General features: G+C 44.9%; 1 protein-coding gene across 1 annotated transcript in view; it reads right to left on the bottom strand.

The window, feature by feature from the left end:
• Positions 1-19,033, bottom strand: part of LOC147020580 (NSFL1 cofactor p47-like) — a 50,614-nt gene that overhangs the window by 24,143 nt on the left and 7,438 nt on the right. The window contains exons 2-3 of the mRNA XM_085896034.1: positions 13,153-13,244; positions 12,808-12,885 (exon numbers count right to left, since the gene is read on the bottom strand). Of these exons, the coding sequence (XP_085752160.1) occupies positions 12,808-12,885; positions 13,153-13,244 (170 nt within the window). The remainder of the gene's footprint in view (positions 1-12,807; positions 12,886-13,152; positions 13,245-19,033) is intronic.

Genomic DNA, 19,033 nt, shown 5'->3' with positions numbered 1-19,033 from the left:
ATGGGTTAATTGCCAATAATAAAACTGTCGGACCCCGCTATCGGCCGGGCGTGCGTTCCTGAAAAATGCCACAAATGCCAGGGCAGTGTTTTAAAATTTACTCTTTTTCTTTACATTAAGAGTGATAACACACAACAAATCAGGACAACATAACAGAGAACAGCAGGAGAAGGAAAACAATAGCAGCAGGGGAGAGGGAGAATGTAGACGGAGACAGACAAACAAGGGATGTAGGTAACAATGAGGGTAAGGGAGAACACAAAGGGTGTACAATATGGATACATAAGCAAAATTGTGTTTGAACAGTTTGTGATTTTGTCAATGTCTGAGGAGAGGGAAGATGCTTCTGCCTGTCTGTCAGAAGGATGAGAAATGTCACAGTAGAGAGTGGAGTCATCAGCAAAGAGATAAAGAGGATTTTCAAGAGTCAGTGAGATCAATGATGAAGATTTCGAATAATATCGGGCCGAGAACACTGCCTTGGAGTACTCCTGCCTTGACACGGAGAGGAGGTAAAAGGGTTCCGTTGAGAGCTGCACGTTGACTATGAGAGGGGAGGAAGTCAGTAATCCAAGAGTGGAGTCTGCCTTGGATAGGTAGACAGTTTGGAGAGAAAGGCAGGATGCCAGACTGCATCAAAAGCTCGAGATATGTCCAGAGAGACGGCCCCGATCTCATGTCTGATATTGAAGGCCTCCATCCATTGTTGGGAGAGTCGAAGCAGCATGTCCAAGGTAGTGACCATGTCTGAATCTGAAACGATGATCTGCGATGAGGCCGTTGGAAAAAAAGGAATGATTTTATGTCACCTGTGTGGAAGAAATAAAATGAATGATATTCATGTATTCTCAATTTTGTTATCCTTTGTTTTTAACAATATAGAATAAGGTGTGAATTTTTGTACTGGAGTAAAATTAATGGTCAGTAAAATCTCTTTTTGCAGTCTTTTAATCTCCAAAGTGATGTAGATGATATACAAGCAAGATAAAATGATATCTTACTAAATCTTATTGGTATATATATATATATATATATATATATATATATATATATATATATATATATATATATATATATATATATATATATATATATATATACTATCCCTGTGTCGTAAGAGGCGACCAGGGTTGCGTCAGGAAGGGCATCCGGCGTAAAACATGTGCCAAATCATTATGCGGATCATACGGATGATCCGCTGTGGCGACCCCGAACGGGAGCAGCCAAAAGAAGAAGATATCTATCTATATATATATATATATATATATATATATATATATATATATATATATATATATATATATATATATATATATATATATATATATATATATATATATATATATATATTGTTGTGGGCCAGGGGTTGGTGGCGAGAACGACCGCCAGGTGGGGAAGTTTATGCCGTCTCCCACCGGTCTCCCCAGAATTTTAGGCTGTCGCTCCGGATAACTCCGAAGCCGGCAGGTCGATTAATCGACCGTTAAATGCCAATATCTCGACCGCGTGGCGTAGGGTTAATTGTCCAGATCCAATATACCTAAGTAACCACGCAGTCTTGGCGACTGGGGATTCACGACCTCGGAATGTCTGGCCGAACTGGATCACTCTACCAGGTACGGTAGAGTATAAACTTCCACCTACGAACTCCGGCTCGGATGCAGTTGAGCGGGCCTGCCCAGGACGTTCCGGCCACGATGCACCGATTACCAGGGATGAAACCCCATCTAAACTCAGATACGAACCATGCTGGACCAATACAAGAAGGGACAGAAACGGACTGGGAACGTTTCTAATAAATTTATTAACAGCAAATAAAAGACAAGAGAAGCGAGACTTAAAGCAAATATTCAATGCAAGTATTTACAATGGGCAAAAACACTTATGCAGTTCTACTTACAAGACGGGCCCAACACACTCAGAGAGACACACAAATGAAAAGAAAACCCAAGGTTCATTATTCGACCCTCCAGCCGATGAGTGAGACGAGCTGGGGGTCAGAGTTCAGCTTGAACCAAGTCGTCGGAGGGAAGGGAGTACTCCGCAATGTGGCACCTGACAAAGGTCGTTGGTCCGATCCCCTGTCGCACGTGGGGGACTCGAAGCTCGTGGCAGAGTTTGGGTGGCGAATAATCGGGGTCCACAGAGAGGTGTTGTAGATTTTTAAAACCCACCTTATTGTGATCGTTGTCCTCCTGAAGGATTCTAACTGGCCGATTGTGGAATCTTATTTGACTTCAGGCAGAGTTTAACGTTTGTCCGATTTGGTTATAAAATCCTACATAAAACCCTATCGACACTGATAAAACTGATGTCCACACAAGTCCTTCCTTGTAAAACAATTTATTTTTCTCATTATCCACCATACACTTCTCACCCTCATACAATGAACTAAAAAATCCCCATTGATTGCAATAGTTTTGGTTCTATTTCATTTATTCTTACTTTAGTTAACAGTTAGACCAACCTGATTCAATTCACTTCCACATTACATCAGAGAGTTTTATTCTAACTTGGTACTTGGTCAGTTCCAAGGAGTACAAGCCACTGAGATTCTAATACTTTCTCAGGTACTTGCACTGAAACAATTTTACATTTCAAAGCATTTTATACTTTCATGAGAGAGAGGTTGGGGGCTATTCACCCAGAATGCAGACGTGTCCTTAAGACGAGAATCCACTTCGTACATTTCTAGGCAAAGGTTCATTTATCAGCTCGGTCACTCTGCTCCAGAACAACACATTTATCATTTAGGGCAAAAGTCTTTTGGCCAGAAATGACAGCCAATTCAACTTGTAGCATAAGTTACATTTTCTTAAACTCCATTTGTTACAATTTAGAATACATTAATATAAATTTTTCCCCCACAGGGGTCAGGGTCACTCTGCCCTTACTTGTAGAGGGCCAGCAGAGACACGTTCGCCGCCTCAATGGCCCGCCACTCAACCCTCGTGACAGCAAAAACCCCTTCGTACAGCAACGTAGACCTCCTGTGACCACTCTTTGTAATCACCCCTCGTAACCACCCCTTCGTAACAGCAAAAACCCTTAAGAACCTCCCAGAACTCTCGTGCAACCCACCAACAATGCCTCAGAGAGTGCTCTGGAATTTATGGACCACCCTCAGTGGGGAGGAGCCTTGGTCAGCACACTTCGCTGTTCGCCTCAAATTGGCCAGGATCCTATGGGCACAGCCTTCCTGGGCTGGGTTTCGGCCATGCCTGGAGAAAGCCGCCCCTCCCCTTCACACGTGTTTGAGGAAGGTGGTGAAGCCACCATTGCATGTGGAATGTTCGTGGAAGTCGAGGACTGGGACCACGAGGCCCCCCTCTTGGCAAGTCAAGGTACGAGCAGCCAACAGTGGTGATGGAGCGTGATGGGCAGGTGGTGAGATGTAATAATTTAACGATAAAAAAAAACATCACAACGCACATATTCCACTCTCCCACGAGACAAAAGGAAGGGACCTGTCTCACACGTACTTAACGGAACAAGTGATTTTTGGGACCTGTATGTTGGATTTGAACCAGTGATGTATATCACCAGTGGAAGCCTGTGTTACAAATCGTAAATCATAAAAGTGGGGGGAATCAACGATAAGGATGGGTTAATTGCCAATAATAAAAAAAAAGTCACGCCGATATTGTACCAGGCTGATCCCCCAGCTGTCGAGTTGGACGTCAAGGGTGTTACAATCCCTGTTGCTGACCCACGAATCAACTGTGGTCCACCTTCGCTTGTGGAAACACGGGCTGCGGTGAACCAGTTGAAACGGGGCAAAGCTCCAGGGATTTGTGGCATCGATGCCGAACTTCTCAAGGCTGGTGGAAATGCTGCACTCGTGTCGTTGCATGCAGTTTTGTGCTCTGCCTGGAACACAGGCATCATCCCAACTGACTGGAAGAGGGGCCTTGTTGTCCCTCTCTGGAAAGGGAAGGGTGATCGCCAAGACTGCAACAACTACCGAGGGGTGACGCTGCTCTCAGTGCCGGGCAAGGTCTTTGCTCGGATAATTCTCGATAGGGTTCGCCACCATCTGCTTGAGCACCAGCGTCCAGAGCAGTCAGGCTTTACACCAAAGAGGTCAACGATTGACCGTATCCTTGCACTTCGTGTCCTCACCGAACGCAGACGAGAGTTTCGGCAGGGGCTGCTTGCAGCCTATGTTGATCTCTGTAAAGCGTTCGATTCAGTGAATCGGGATGTCCTCTGGAGGATTCTTGGTCTTCGTGGGGTGCCACCAAAACTGATCGATCTGATGTCTGAACTCTACTCTGGTTCTGAGAGTGCTGTGAAGTGTGGTGGTACCACCTCTGACTTATTTCCAGTTGTTACTGGAGTTCGTCAGGGATGTGTACTTGCCCCCACACTTTTCAGCACTTGTATGGACTGGATTTTAGGGAGGATGTCGGAGAGATCAAGTTGCGGTGCATCGTTTGGGAATGTCAAGATCTCGGACCTTGATTTTGCAGACGATGCAGTCATCTTTGCGGAGACTTTAGACATCCTTATGGGGGCCCTCGAGGTGCTGAATGAAGAGTCGGAGCCGCTGGGACTACGGGTTTCTTGGGTCAAAACTAAGATCCAGGCTTTCGGTGACATCTTGGATGCTGCTGTCCTGTCTGTGTCTGTTTGTGGTGAGGATGTTGAGGTCGTGGAGAGATTCACTTACCTTGGCAGTGATATTCATGTCTCTGCTGGCTGCGAGTCAGAGGTCAATAGACGTCTGGGTCGGGCCTGGGGAGTCATGGATTCACTGGATAATGGGGTGTGGCGCTGCCGGTACCTGTGCGGGAGGACGAAAGTCCGAGTCTTCAGGTCCTTGGTACTTCGTCTTGCTCTATGGGTGCGAGACTTGGACTCTGACCAAGGATCTGAGATGGAGACTTAATTCCTTTGGTACCAGGTGTCTTCGGAGAATCCTTGGCTATCGCTGGTCGGATTTTGTGTCCAACGAGCGGTTGCTGAGAGAGACTCGGATGAGATTTGTTACCTGCATAGTCCGTGAGCGTCAGTTGCGGCTGTATGGACATGTGGCTCGTTTTCCTGATGCTGATCCTGCTCACCAGATTCTCTCAGCGAGGGAGTCTCATGAGTGGAGGAGGCCAGTGGGCCGACCACGTGCCTCATGGTTGCAGCAGGTTGACCACCATCTCAAGGAGATGGGGATGGGCCTGGCATCTGCCTGGGGGATGGCCAGACGGAGGCCCCTGGAGTACAGACGGAAAGTGGACGCAGCGACGCGCTGTTCTGGCACATGCTCCCATACCTGACCTGACCTATGTTGGATGCAAATGGTTTCCAGATCGGTAAATATATATATATATATATATATATATATATATATATATATATATATATATATATATATATGTATTGTTACGAATTTCGTGCCCGCCCAGCGTGCAAACAGCCGCTTTAGCCAATGGTGGCCGTCTCGCCCACCGGACGGACAATTCAGTCACGACCTTCCGGAACAACGCCGAAAACCAGTCACGGGTGTGCTCCAAGCACACACCACGGCCGAGTCAACACTCTACCCGCGCGCGACAGGGTCAATCGCCGAATTATCAATATACCTAAGTATTCGCGCGGGCAGACTACCGAGAGACCGTACCTCAATGAAGGCCTGCTTGGACACGAACCGCTTAAGCAGTTCGTTCTGTTCTGGGATAACCGAGCGGTGTATTATCGCCAGGCCTCGTTGGACCAGATTCTATTTTTTTTTTTTTTTTTTTTTTTGTATACCTTGGTCGAGGCTCGTATGAGAGCTAACACACAACTCACAGCAATGAGGCATGAGACAAGAGGGGCGGGAGTGGAAGGGACAAAACATTGGGGAACAGACACAGGTGAAATGTGGAAGGGAGAGGGATGGGGATGGGACGGGGAACATGGCGAGGGGAAGATGGACATTAAAGGGACTTTCAGGAAGGAAAGCAGGAGAATTGAAGGAAGTGGGCTTGGGTGGATTATCGGGGGTAGAAAAGATCGAGGATTTGGATGGGGGAAGATAAGAGGTGGTGGTGAACAGCTGTTTTGAAAGCCTGGAGGGAAGAATGGGAAAGAATAGAGTGAGGAAGTTTATTCCAAAGGCGGGAAAAAAGAGGAATGAAAGAGTGAAGATGAGCAGTGATTCGTGATTTTGGTAGTTTTACCAGAAGGGGGTTGTTGGCGGACCTTGAGCGCCCTGTGGAAATGTGGTGGGGACAAATCGCAGAGAGATCAGGGGGGGGCAAGGCTGGAGAGGAGTCGGTAGAAGACAGAAAGACCACCGACCAACCTGCGGTGATTGAGTGAGAGGCCCAAAGACTCAGCTTCATTGCGGGAGATGCCAATGATCTTAAAAGCCCTGGTTTCGACAGCGTGAAGTCGAGAAAGGTGGGAGGCAGGAGCACCAGCCCAGAGGGGAGAGCAGTACTCCATCAGGCTACGGACAAAAGCTTTGTAAGTGGTCAGGAGCTCAAGAGGGCCGAGGAAGGACTTTGCACGACGGAGGATTCCCAGTCGGCGACTGGCTTTTGAGGCAAGGTTGGAAATGTGACTTTCCCAGGAAAGGTCATGGCAGATAGTGAGACCCAGAAGCTTGAAAGAAAAGACTTCTTCCAGAGGATTGTTGAGAAAGTGGATGGGGGGGTTTTGTAAACGGTCCTTTCGAAGAGACATAGTGAGAGTGTGAGATTTGTCTGGATTGAAAGACATGTTCCACGTGTTGGACCAGTTTGTGATTTTATCCAGATCTGCAGTGAGCGAAGAAGCTGCTGCTTGCCGGTCTGAGGGATGACAGATGGTACGGCAGAGGGTGGAGTCATCGGCAAAGAGAAATAGAGGATTTTCCAGAGAGTCCGAGATCGGCTATTTAAAGCCGATCGGCTATTATCGGCTATTATCGGCTATTTAAAAGCCCGCTAAATTCTGAGAGCAATACAGTGCTTCAATGGGGAAAGAGGACACAACGAACGGGTTCGCATTCACACAAGGACATTTATTACTATAGCACGTATGCAGGCATGCACGTATATACAATTAGGCGAGGCAAACACGCATGCATTTATGCAAGGCAAAGAAAAGCAATGCAATCAACAAAAGCACGACAAGAAGAACTACAACCGTTGTCTATTTATTATGTACAATTACTTAAACAGGTTTACTTCAGGACACGGCGCCACATCTCTCATACGAAAACTCCGAAAAGAAAAAGAAGAAAGGAAAACGTGACCGTGTGGTGATTTCCTGGGGCTCCGTCCTCCTTCACCCGTTCTCGTCACGACCGACCCAAAGAGCCCTCGGTCCGGAGCGCCACCTCACGACAGACACACACACATATATAGAGAGACAGAGACAGAGACAGAGACAGAGACAGAGACAGAGACAGAGACAGAGACAGAGACAGAGACAGAGACAGAGACAGAGACAGAGACAGAGACAGAGACAGAGACAGAGACAGAGACAGAGACAGAGACAGAGACAGAGACAGAGACAGAGACAGAGACAGAGACAGAGACAGAGACAGAGACAGAGACAGAGACAGAGACAGAGACAGAGACAGAGACAGAGAGAGAGACAGAGACAGAGACAGAGACAGAGAGAGAGACAGAGACAGAGAGAGAGAGAGAGAGAGAGAGAGAGAGAGAGAGAGAGAGAGAGAGAGAGAGAGAGAGAGAGAGAGAGAGAGAGAGAGATAATCTCAGCGCTCGCGTTCCTGGTGACGACTCTCCCACTCTTTTTTTCCACGCTCGTGTTCCTCCGCTTTATACCCACGCCCCGCCCCTTCTCAACTCCCACCCTTCCTTCCAGAACATGCGGGAAACTTCCAGAAGGAAGCGTTTTCCCACCAAATTAGGGACGCGCGCACCGTTGCCTGCTTCATTGCTTGGGTCTTCACCCTTGTCCCTTGCAGGGTGAAATCCACCGCATTTGGCAGCGAAGATGCCATTCGTTGGTGGGGAGGGGGAAACGGGGGCCGCCTGCTTTCCCTCGCCGAAGGCCAGGCCTCTGGCAACCGGGTGCCGAGGTAGAAAACACGGTGGTAGATGAGGCGATCGTGGTTGGTGTTGATCGTGGTTGAGGCGATCGTGGTTGGTGTTGATCGTAATTGTTGTGGTTGGTGGTTGAGGTGATCGTGGTTGGTGTTGATCATGGTTGTGGTAAAGTGGTTGGCATTTGTGGTGGTAGTAATGGCGATTGGTCCAAAATAACCATAGTAAAGAAAAACGGCTAACTGAAGATCACAGCCCTGTCCATACGGATAATTCCCATTAAACAACGGTGGGGAAATCTATCTGAACACACACTTTGCGATACAACTGATCTTCGGGATATCCTTTATGGTGTCCTGTGAATTTCCACAGCCGTAACAATACATATACATATCCAAGTTAGTATTTCCAATGTTTAAATGAAACTGCTCTGCTGCTCAAGAGAAGGACGCTTTGCTGCTTGTGCCCATTGCCTGTTGGTAATTTAATAACTCCCGAAAGTCTATTGCAACAGATGCCTTGTTGTCCAAGGACGATTATATGACAGCATAAAATGGAATGCCATATTTTGAGAATCTGGTTGCTCACTGGTGAAAGAAGGTATGGTCAAAGTAGTGGGCTTGTGTCTGCATTCACTTGGCCTCTTCATATTTTGTCTTAACTTTGTTGTCACCCTCTCCATCTCACTGCCAGCCTCATGTTCCCGGGCTGCGGTTATGATCTGAGCGTGTCCATCACCCGTTCCCTCCCAAAGTGGCCATGTCTGCAGTTCCCTTTCTCATGCTTGCCAGCACCCTCCCCCATTCACCCTTGCCAGATGTTTAGCTCTCCCATGTCTTTTGCACTCTAGAATCGTATAAAAACAAGCCGGTAGGCAACGAGGGATTCGCTTGGATCGAAGCGCTGGATACGATGCTTTTCATTCTGACTGATCCACCGACGTTGATTCATTGCCAAGACGTATTGGTTCACATACAATTGTTCCTCTGCCTGGCAAGATTTTTCCAATTGCGTATTTTGCCAACTGGCACTCCTCATAAAAAATGACAGTAAATGGACACCCTATTTTTGAAAGACTACCATTTGAAAAATAATCAGTTTGCTGGTTTGTGCTGTGGAGCCTCGCGTTGCGCGCGCGCGCACACACACACACACACACACACACACACACACACACACACACACACACACACACACACACACACACACACACACACACACACACACACACACACACACACACACACACACACACACACACACACACACACACACACACACACACACACACACACACACACACACACACACACACACACACACACACACACACACACACACACACACACACACACACTTCTCTCAATGCTCTTGTTTGACCACACCTCCTGAGCCACACAATATTTTTCATAAGCCACGCCCACTTTCCTACACCACTCCCACTTTAAATAATAAATAATTGGAGGTGGTGTGTGGGTCATGGAATCGTTTTCGGTAAATAGATAATTGAAGGTGGTGTGTGTGTGGGGAATCGTTTTCGGGAAATAAATAAATAATTGGAGGTGGTGTGTGGATCGTGGAATCGTTTACGGAAAATAAATAAATAATTGAAGGTGGTGTGTGGATCGTGGAATCGTTCACAGAAAATAAATAAATAATTGGAGGCGGAGTGTGGATGGGGAATCGTTTACGGTAAATAAATAAATAATTGGAGGTAGTGTGTGGGTCATGGAATCGTTTTCAGGAAATAAATAAAGAATTAAAGGTGGTGTGTCGGTCATGGAATCATTTACGGTAAATAAATAAATAAGGTGGTGTGTGGGTGGGGAATCGTTTTCGGTAAATAAATAAATAATTGGAGGCGGTGTGTGGGTGGGGAATTGTTTTCGGTAAATAAATAAATAATTAAAGGTGGTGTGTGGGTCGTGGAATCGTTTACGGTAAATAAATAAGGTGGTGTGTGGATGGGGAATCGTTTTCGGTAAATTAATAAATTATCGGTTTGCTGGTTTGTGCTGTGGAGCCTCACGTTGAGCGCGCGCGCGCACGCACACACGCACACGCGCACACGCACACACACACAAAACCTGAAAAACTTCTCTCAACGCTCTTGTTTGACCACACCTCCTGCACCACACAATATTTTTCAGAAGCCAAGCCCACTTTCCATAAGCCACGCCCACTTTCCATCAACCACGTCCACTTTCCCTAAGCTCCGCCCACTTTCCTCAGCCCCTCATAAAAAATGACGGTGAATAGACACCTGATTTTTGAAGGATCCCATTTGAAAAATAAAACCTCAATCAAAAATTGGCTCGAGTAAAATTTTCTAAATATCTCGAAGTGTTTAATTCCGAAGTCTCGCTTCTCTACATTCAAAACTGAAGGACAAGTATTGAAAATACTGTACACGGTTTTTCGGCCGCTGCACAGCAACGGGTGGTTGCTCGGCAACGAAATTCAAACGCGCACATTCCCAACAAATACTGCACACGTTGGCAAAGTTTCATCGAAATCGGTTCGCTGGTTTGTGCTGTGGAGCCTCGCGTTGCAGACACACACAGACAGACAGACAGAAAACCCGACAATAAGGGATATCTAGCATATATCGCGAATCCAACAATTGCTCTGTGCATTTTAGGCAGAAAGAGGATCATGTTTGTTATCCTTTTTCCCATGCGCATGTTTGTTGTTATTTGTAATTTGATGTGTGCTGTTAATAAATGGTTTCAGACTCCAAAAGAGAAGAACTGAATTTCTTCCACACCTGTGATGATGGATTCCATGACCTTGTTGATGATCAAGTAGGACAGTCAGCTAATTGGGCTATAGTTAAGGGGATCTGTATTTGCAGCTTTTAATGAAAGACTGATGTTGGCCGATTTCTGATTTCCCAGGTGGATATAGGAGACCAGTCCTGAAATGTTGATTCAAAACCCCCCCCCCCCAAAAAAAACCCCCTTAAACCACGTCGAAGCAGGTCACACTATGACCTGCGAATATACGGGGCCAGCGAATAACGATTCCACAAATAATAATAATAACTACAAAGCTTCTCAACATGCAAAGCACATCCGCATCAACTTTTAATTTGAACTAAACTTGATAAAAATGACAGTTAATTTTTTTTATACATTTTATTAATTTGTGCTCTCCACAATTTCATAATAAGGCCTTGTTCAAGAGTTGATGACAAAAGCTCAATTGGTAAAATTTTTAACATGGATATACACACTGAATGTCAATGGTAAACAAGATTTTGATTAAAACATTTATGGCTGGTCTACCACTTTACCGATGACATCATCCTTACAATTCATTGTTCCACATTGAGAGTAGAATGAGATGTGCCAAGTTTCAAATTTTTCCGATCAGGGGTTTCAGGGGAAATAATGCTTCATTTTTTTTTTTTGTGTTCAATCCAAGATGGCTGCCATATCACGTGACCTATGATGTCACAATTATAATGAAAATATTCTCCATGAGGGGAGTGAGGGGTCACTCCTGCCCTGAAAAGTGTCAATCAGATAAGTGGTTACTGAAGGGAAAAAAGTTTTTAAAAGGCCAAAAAAGTGTCAAAGAACAATAACAATAATAATTAATAATGAAAATTTTAACAAAATAATTCATATTATCATCATAATGCTTCGTTGAAAATTTGATGACAAAAGCTCAAGGTAAAAAAAAAAGTTGAGACAGACAGCTACACGTACGCATGATTGCAAAACTGTCTTCTCCGCGGGGGACGGTCTCGTAATAATAACTGGAGCGAAGTCGATGGCATGCCATTGCAAACCCCTATGTTTCCTACCTAAAGTAAAGTTGAAAGAATAGAAAAAGTTCCACCCGGAATGACCAAATATAAAATTTTGTTGAAAAAGAAAAGAAAAAAGTTTTCACCATTTTCACTCGTAATCCTCAAGTCCCTACCCTGAGGACATGAACCATGGTCAAATCCAAAAGATTGTTACATGAATTCATGCATCAGTCAATGTCCATTGCATATACAAGGTTTCATTTTAAAATGTTCAAAAATGTTCCCATAATTGCATTTTTCGGTATTTTACTTTTTGACCACACCTGAGGGAGCAGGGGCAAAAATGACACTGCACTTGCACTTTCTTGCCAATTGGTGATCACAACTCCCAAGTTTGGTGAATTTCTGCCGAACAGTTTAGGAAGAGATAGCGTGACAGCCAGACAGCCAGACAGACAGCCAGCCAGCCAGCCAGCCAATTGCAATACCCCTGGTTTTTAGCAGCATCTCGCGTAGCGAATGCTGCTCATAGAGAGCTCGGCGTTGCTATTCTTCTTTTCTTTTTCTTCTTCTTGTGAAGACAAAACCTTTATATTAGGACTCGGCTCCTTTATATACACGATCCGGATCTCCTTAAATACTAAGCACTTGTACACATCCTCGCATCAAGGGTGCCTTTTTGAGAGCGTCGATCATGAACTTTTAAATATATTCGGACATTTGCTTTAAAGTTTCGAAACGTTCACGTTACTATTTAAAGATTATTCCATTTAATATATTGTAATTTCGTAAATACAAAATATTTCGTAAACACGTAAATACACTATGACGGGTCTCGCTATTGGCTTAAATCAAGGAACGTGACGAAATATCGGAAGTTGTTGTTGTTGTTGTTGTTTTTTTTTAGCCGACAAAACCTTTAGGACGCTGCTCTTAGACACATTTGTCCTTGTTTTTTTTTTTTTTTCAAAAGACATGGGGATAACAAAACGACGACTAACAAACAGCCAAAAATAATAGTATTTCAGAAACTACGATTATATGTCAAGGGGTGCAAATGTGAGGTTTCACCTCTGTCCCTCATCATCGCTGCTGTCCTGGTGTGACGTGTTCAAGTCGTCTAGCCGAGTTATCCGCGCAGTACTCGAGCTGGAACGATGTTTAAAACAGGATGGTGGAATAAAACAAGGATTGGGAAGGTGCACACAGGAAAGAGGACTACAGTAAAGAAAGAAGCATCAAATAGGGTCATTGGTACACCACCCCAATGAAACCTCACTCCTCACCTCACAGAGCATCTCAAGCTATGGTCAGATTCTTACCCCAAACTCCCCCCTAGGTTTAGCTTTACATTGGAACCTGCTTCCTCCGTATTTTTTGCCTCCACCACAATTCATGTTGCTGAATGATACTCACGAAACAGATGGTAGTCCACTGCTCATGGGGACCGGTGCAACCACTTCTTCACATTCGTCTCCTCCATCCTCAAAAAAACTCGCCAAGGCCAGCTGAACACAAACAGCAAGTCATTACACTTGGTGCAGAATCGGTGATCCAAATCGCATTTAGATTGCGGTCTCATTCCCTCAACAGACATGCACACTCATATTTGTGTACCGCAGACATTCATACAGCGAGAGAGTTTCAGAAACGATGCTTTTTTTTTTTTTTGTTTGGTGATTTTTGTTTTTTGGTGAAAAGTTTTGGTGATTTTCAGTAGCATCCACACTACCACGATCAACAAAATAATTAATGAAAATATAAACGAGGCAAGTACATCACAATGCTAATAACAGACAAGTAAGATACGCTTTGGGTGCAAAATTAGCACGCTTCTGGCTAACACTTGTCGCGTTTAAAATACCATCGTTTGACATGCAAGGCTGAGAATGGTAGATTGGTATACTCACTTCAATTATTAAACTAGAGAATTCATGGAACACCTTACCCCATGCAGTTCTGAGAAAAAAAGGACATGCGAGGGTCTGCGAGTGGCAAATTTGATTAGTCATGATGTCAGATGCTGTAATATTTTGTCCAAGTACTGCTAAACGGAAAGTTTTTGAAAGTGTCAATAAGGTGATTTGCGTTTTACACGGTTCAACTAAAAAATTGAACTGAAATTGAATTTTTTTTAAAAACATTAAAGTTGAAGGAGGAAGTGGGGGGGGGGACTCATCAGAAGTTTACTGCCATTGCAGCAGCGTCTTTCACACCACCTTATCAAACACGATAAATTAGTTATTCATGCCTGGTGTTTGTGTCCTTCATCATGTCCTTAAAAAACTAAGTTTCCTGTTTGGAATGATTTTCAATTTTACTTGATTGCTATAAAAGCAGACTCATAAAACATTACGTTACGATGATGCACGCAAGTGCTATGGGGAGGGGATTCCGTACAATTGGCCAAATTCAGAACCAAAGTACTGCTAAACTGCAGGTTCGTCTTCAAAATATAATATTCAATTGAAATCAAGTTGTTCTTCGATCATAAATGGACGTTTGTAGACAGACAGACAAAGTGAACCAATTCGTTAACCGTACTTTTCGCTTTGAACGGGGATTATTAATGATACGAGAATACAAAACATGTTGCTTCGATAATGGAAATACAAGCCTTTGCTGGGATGGCTATTCAATATGGCAAGAAGAAAAAGGATTCCTGGGAATGCAGGGATAACCAGCGTGGAATATTGGCCGTTGCAGTTTCGCCATGTGTACGTACCCATTCCAAAAAATATATATATATTTTTTTCTTTCTTTTTTGGTCAAAAACCTTCCCGGGAGTTTCCTCCATCCACCGCAGTTCGATTTATTGAAATTCGTTCTCAAATAATAACACAACAGACAAAGACATATATGTATATAAACATACAAACAAATACCACCCATCGATCTGCTGACGGGAACACTGAGGTGGGGGGCGGGGGGGGGGGGAAGAGATGGGGAAGAGCTATCGCCCGGACGTGCCGGGAGACGAGCTACCGCCAGTTGTCTGGCCATAACAATTTGGCCCTTGTCAAGGTCACTCAGGTATTTACTCCTGCCCATTTCTCCTGCATCCAACACATAAACTTCAAGAACATGGTTTGCATTTTGACGGGGCCGATCGGCCTCGCCCACGTGGTCGACCCGGTGGTCGATTTTCAGGGGGTCTTTTTATCGGCCCCGTAAAATTAAGCTGTGAAAAAAAAACTAACATTACCTGAATGGCAAAACAAAACACCTTTGTTCAACACCATTGGTCTCCTTTTGGATGCGATAAATGGACAACGACATGGTTGAAGCCATCTCCACAGATGATGAGAATACTGTTGTGTTTGACTTATCTTCAGGTAGCTCAGGGGATGAATCTCTTTCACAATTATCTGACGAGTCTGATGATCGTGACTTTTGGGGGTTTCTGCCTGAAGATTTACATCAATACTAAACCTACTAAAGTTAATTAGTATTTGGCAGAATGTACTGAACACATGTATCTGTTATGTTATTGGACTGGAGAGAGAGATACTTGCAGATAAATTAGTTTTGTTGAGACAGAAATGCATCAATAAACTCATTAAATTTGCGACTGTTCAGATTTTTATTTTGGTCATTCAGCTTTGCAGCGAATAAAGTTTTAAATTTGTTACGAGAATAAATATTTTGACATTATTACTATGTTACTGGTGGATCCAGGTGTGGACATTCAAGTACAACCTACATGACAAGGTAATGGCAGTGAAAAGTCAAGATTTATCCCATGTATATGTTGAACACAGTGGGCTAATCCAGGGGGAGAAATGGGTTGGACTTGTGTACGTAATACTTGAATGGTCCCAGTTCAATGGCATACAGGTAATGTATTGTACTGGCACATCATTCATGCAAATTTTCAGAACATTTGTCATTACAGGTAATAATCCACATCAACAAAGACAACTTAGTTCTTATACATTTAATGAAAAGGATTGTGGGAAAGTACTGTGCTTGAGCAGAAAGTTCTGTTTCTCAGAACTTTGTGTTTGGCCCCAACAAGGGCCGTTTAAGGTACATTTTGAAATTACATAGTTAGGATTAGGCTCAGTTTATTCAGATTCTTTGGCAGTTCAGTTTGTACGGACATTGGTCAATTTGGACCACATGTTAAAACAAATTACAAAAACTAATTCACACGATTTTGAAGCAATTTTAAAATCAGCCCCGTGGGCAAAAATCAGCCCCTCACCCCACACGACGAGGCCGATTTATCAGACCCGTCTGATTTTGAAAATGCAATAACTGCAAGAACTGACTGTTCACTTGCTGTCATCTCGTGGGTTCGGAGCGCAATATTGCTGCTGTTTGGGGTGGCCTTGCCGGAAACAAAGCGAGATGGTTTCTGGCCCAAGCTGGCAGGCCACGGGAGGGGTCGGGGCCAATCGGAGCACCCGATTCGGGTGATGACATTTGGATTGGGCATGGCCCCTCCCCCCGAGCTGCGGGCCCTATAAAGGTCGGGGCAGTCACTCTTGCCCAGTCAGTCTGTGGTTTCCTGCTTCTCGTCTCCGCCCACGCCTCGTCGACAGTGCCACAACCCGCCTCCTGCTCCTCGACTACGCCTCCTCGTCTCCACCCACACCACGTCGACCCCACCTGCCTACCCGATCCCGCCTTCTACTCCACCCTCGCACTCTAGACTCCGCCCCTTCTCCACTCAAGCTCCTCCTTCACGAGCAGTCTCCACACGTGCGGCTTGAGCCAGAAGAAACGCGCCCATGGTTAGGTACCGCACACCGGAGCATCTTGCTATCATGATGTGATATTGGTGCACCCCTCCCCCGAAACGTATTGGTGATACGACATGCTATCGGGCACCAGGTACCGAGATCATAGCCTCAACCCCCCCCGCCCCCCGTTACAAAACTCCCTCTTCATCGGGGTTCTGTGTCTGTGTGTGAGCGTGTGTGTGTGGTGCCTGTCTGCTGAAGTAAGACTATAGAAGATTGTTATCATTGTTATTGTAATTATTTCCATGTTAAGTCTGCTCTATGTCCCCTTTTTTAAAGTTGCCTGTTTATTGTCGCACCATGCTTCTTTCTATCTCTGCACAACACACCCAATAAATCTTCACTGTGCCACATAGCTTTCCTCGCCTACTTGTAAATAAATAATCATCATTAGGAATGTTCCCAGCTCGTCTTTGTGTTTTCTTCCATTGATCCAGCATGGTCCGAATCCAAGTTTAGCCGGGACTTTATTCCCAACGATCCATTCCTTTGAGCCGGTATGTCCTTGGCAGAGCCGCTCGGCTGCATCGGATCCGGTCCGGTAGAGTGATCCGGTTCGGACAAGGCGTACCGAGGGCGTTTCCCAGGTAATTAAACCACGTGATTAATTAGGTAACCCGATTAACCCATAGACGGGAGGACCCCAGATCACGCAGTTGAGTTATTGGCGTCCACGGTCGGTTAAGCAACCCGCCGCGTCAAGGATTTATCCGTGTGCGACGGCCTACAATTCCAGGGAGTCTGGTGGGAATCGACATAGCTTCCCCCACCTAGTGGTCTTCTCAACCGACCCCCAACAATATATATATATATATACATATACATATACATATACACACACACATATATATATATAGCCTGGTGTTGGCGCAGTGGTAAGGGCAGTGGCTTGGGACCCAAGAGGTCCTGAGTTCAAGCCCCGTTGGGACACTGAATTAATATATGTATGTATATGTGTATATATATATATATATATATATATATATATATATATATATATATATATATATATATATATATATGTAGTTATATGATGTGTGTATATATATATATATATATATATATATATATATATATATATATATATATATATATATATATATATATATAGATATATATCTATATATATATAAATATATATAAACCAAGACGAAAACACCAGGTGGTTGACCCAGCCTGCCATCCTTCCGAGGTCGGCGAAATGAGCACCAGTTGTACTGGGCCCGGTGTATGCCCCGGTTAGAATAGGTGTACCATATCCCTGTGTGTCGTAAGAGGCGACCAGGGTTGCGTCAGGAAGGGCATCCGGCGTAAAAACCTATGCCAAATCATTATGCGGACAACAAAACGAATTTCCATACCGGATCGGTCGAGGCCCGGGTTACCAACGACCGCCACCGGTACCGGTGGTCAGCAGGGTACCAGTGGAAATTGTGCTACCGCTGGGCGAAGGAGGAGAAGGAGACGGGGAAGGCGAGTCCGGAGGCAGTGGGAGAGGGGGAAGGGTAGAAGTGTGGAGGTGAGAGTTGGAACTCTGAATGTTGGGACGATGACTGGCAAAGGGCGAGAGTTGGCTGATATGATGGAGAGAAGAAAGGTGGACATACTGTGTGTACAAGAGACCAAGTGGATGGGGAGTAAGGCGAGGAGCATTGGAGGTGGTTTCAAACTGTTCTACCATGGTGTGGATGGGAGGAGAAATGGTGTCGGGATAATCCTGAAGGAAGATCATGTCAAGAGGGTATTGGAGGTGAGGAGGGTGTCTGACCGAGTGATGAGTGTGAAGTTGGAAATTGAAGGGGTGATGATGAATGTCATCAGTGCATATGCCCCACATATGGGGTGTGAGATGGAATATAAAGAAGATTTCTGGAGTGAGTTAGATGAAGTGGTGGAGAGTGTATCCAAGGATGAAAGAGTGGTGATTGGAGCAGATTTCAATGGACATGTTGGGGAAGGGAATAAAGAGGATGAGGAGGTGATGGGGAGGTACGGTCTCAACAAGAGAAATGTGGAAGGGCAAATGGTGGTAGAGTTTGCAAAAAGAATGGAAATGGCAGTGGTAAACACGTATTTCAAGAAGAAGGAGGAACACAGGGTGACATACAAGAGTGGAGGAAAGTGCACACAGGTGGATTACATCTTAAGTAGGAGATGCAACCTGAAAGAGATTAGTGACTGTAAGGTTGTGGCAGGGGAGAGTGTAGCTCGACAGCATCGATTGGTGGTCTGCAGGATGACTTTCGAGGTGAGGTTGAGGAAGAGAGTGAGGGCTGAACCAAGGACCAGATGGTGGAAGCTGAAGGAGGAAGACTGTTGCGTGAAATTTAGGGAGGAGGTGAGACAGGCGCTGGATGGTGGTAAAGATGGGTGGGATGATTGGGCAACGACAGCAGAAGTTGTGAGGGAGATAGCGCGGAAGGTACTTGGTGTGACATCTGGACAGAGGAAGGAAGATAAGGAGACTTGGTGGTGGAATGAGGAAGTACAGGAAAGTATAAGGAAGAAGGGGTTGGCTAAAAAGAAGTGGGATAGTCAGAGAGATGAAG

Source organism: Eptatretus burgeri, chromosome 9 (genome assembly GCF_056783735.1).
Source record: "Eptatretus burgeri isolate ZD-2024b chromosome 9, Ebu_testis_v1, whole genome shotgun sequence".
NCBI classification, from domain to species: Eukaryota; Metazoa; Chordata; class Myxini; order Myxiniformes; family Myxinidae; genus Eptatretus; species Eptatretus burgeri.
Note: the sequence above shows the minus strand (reverse complement) of the source record. Positions and strands in the feature narration are given on the sequence as shown.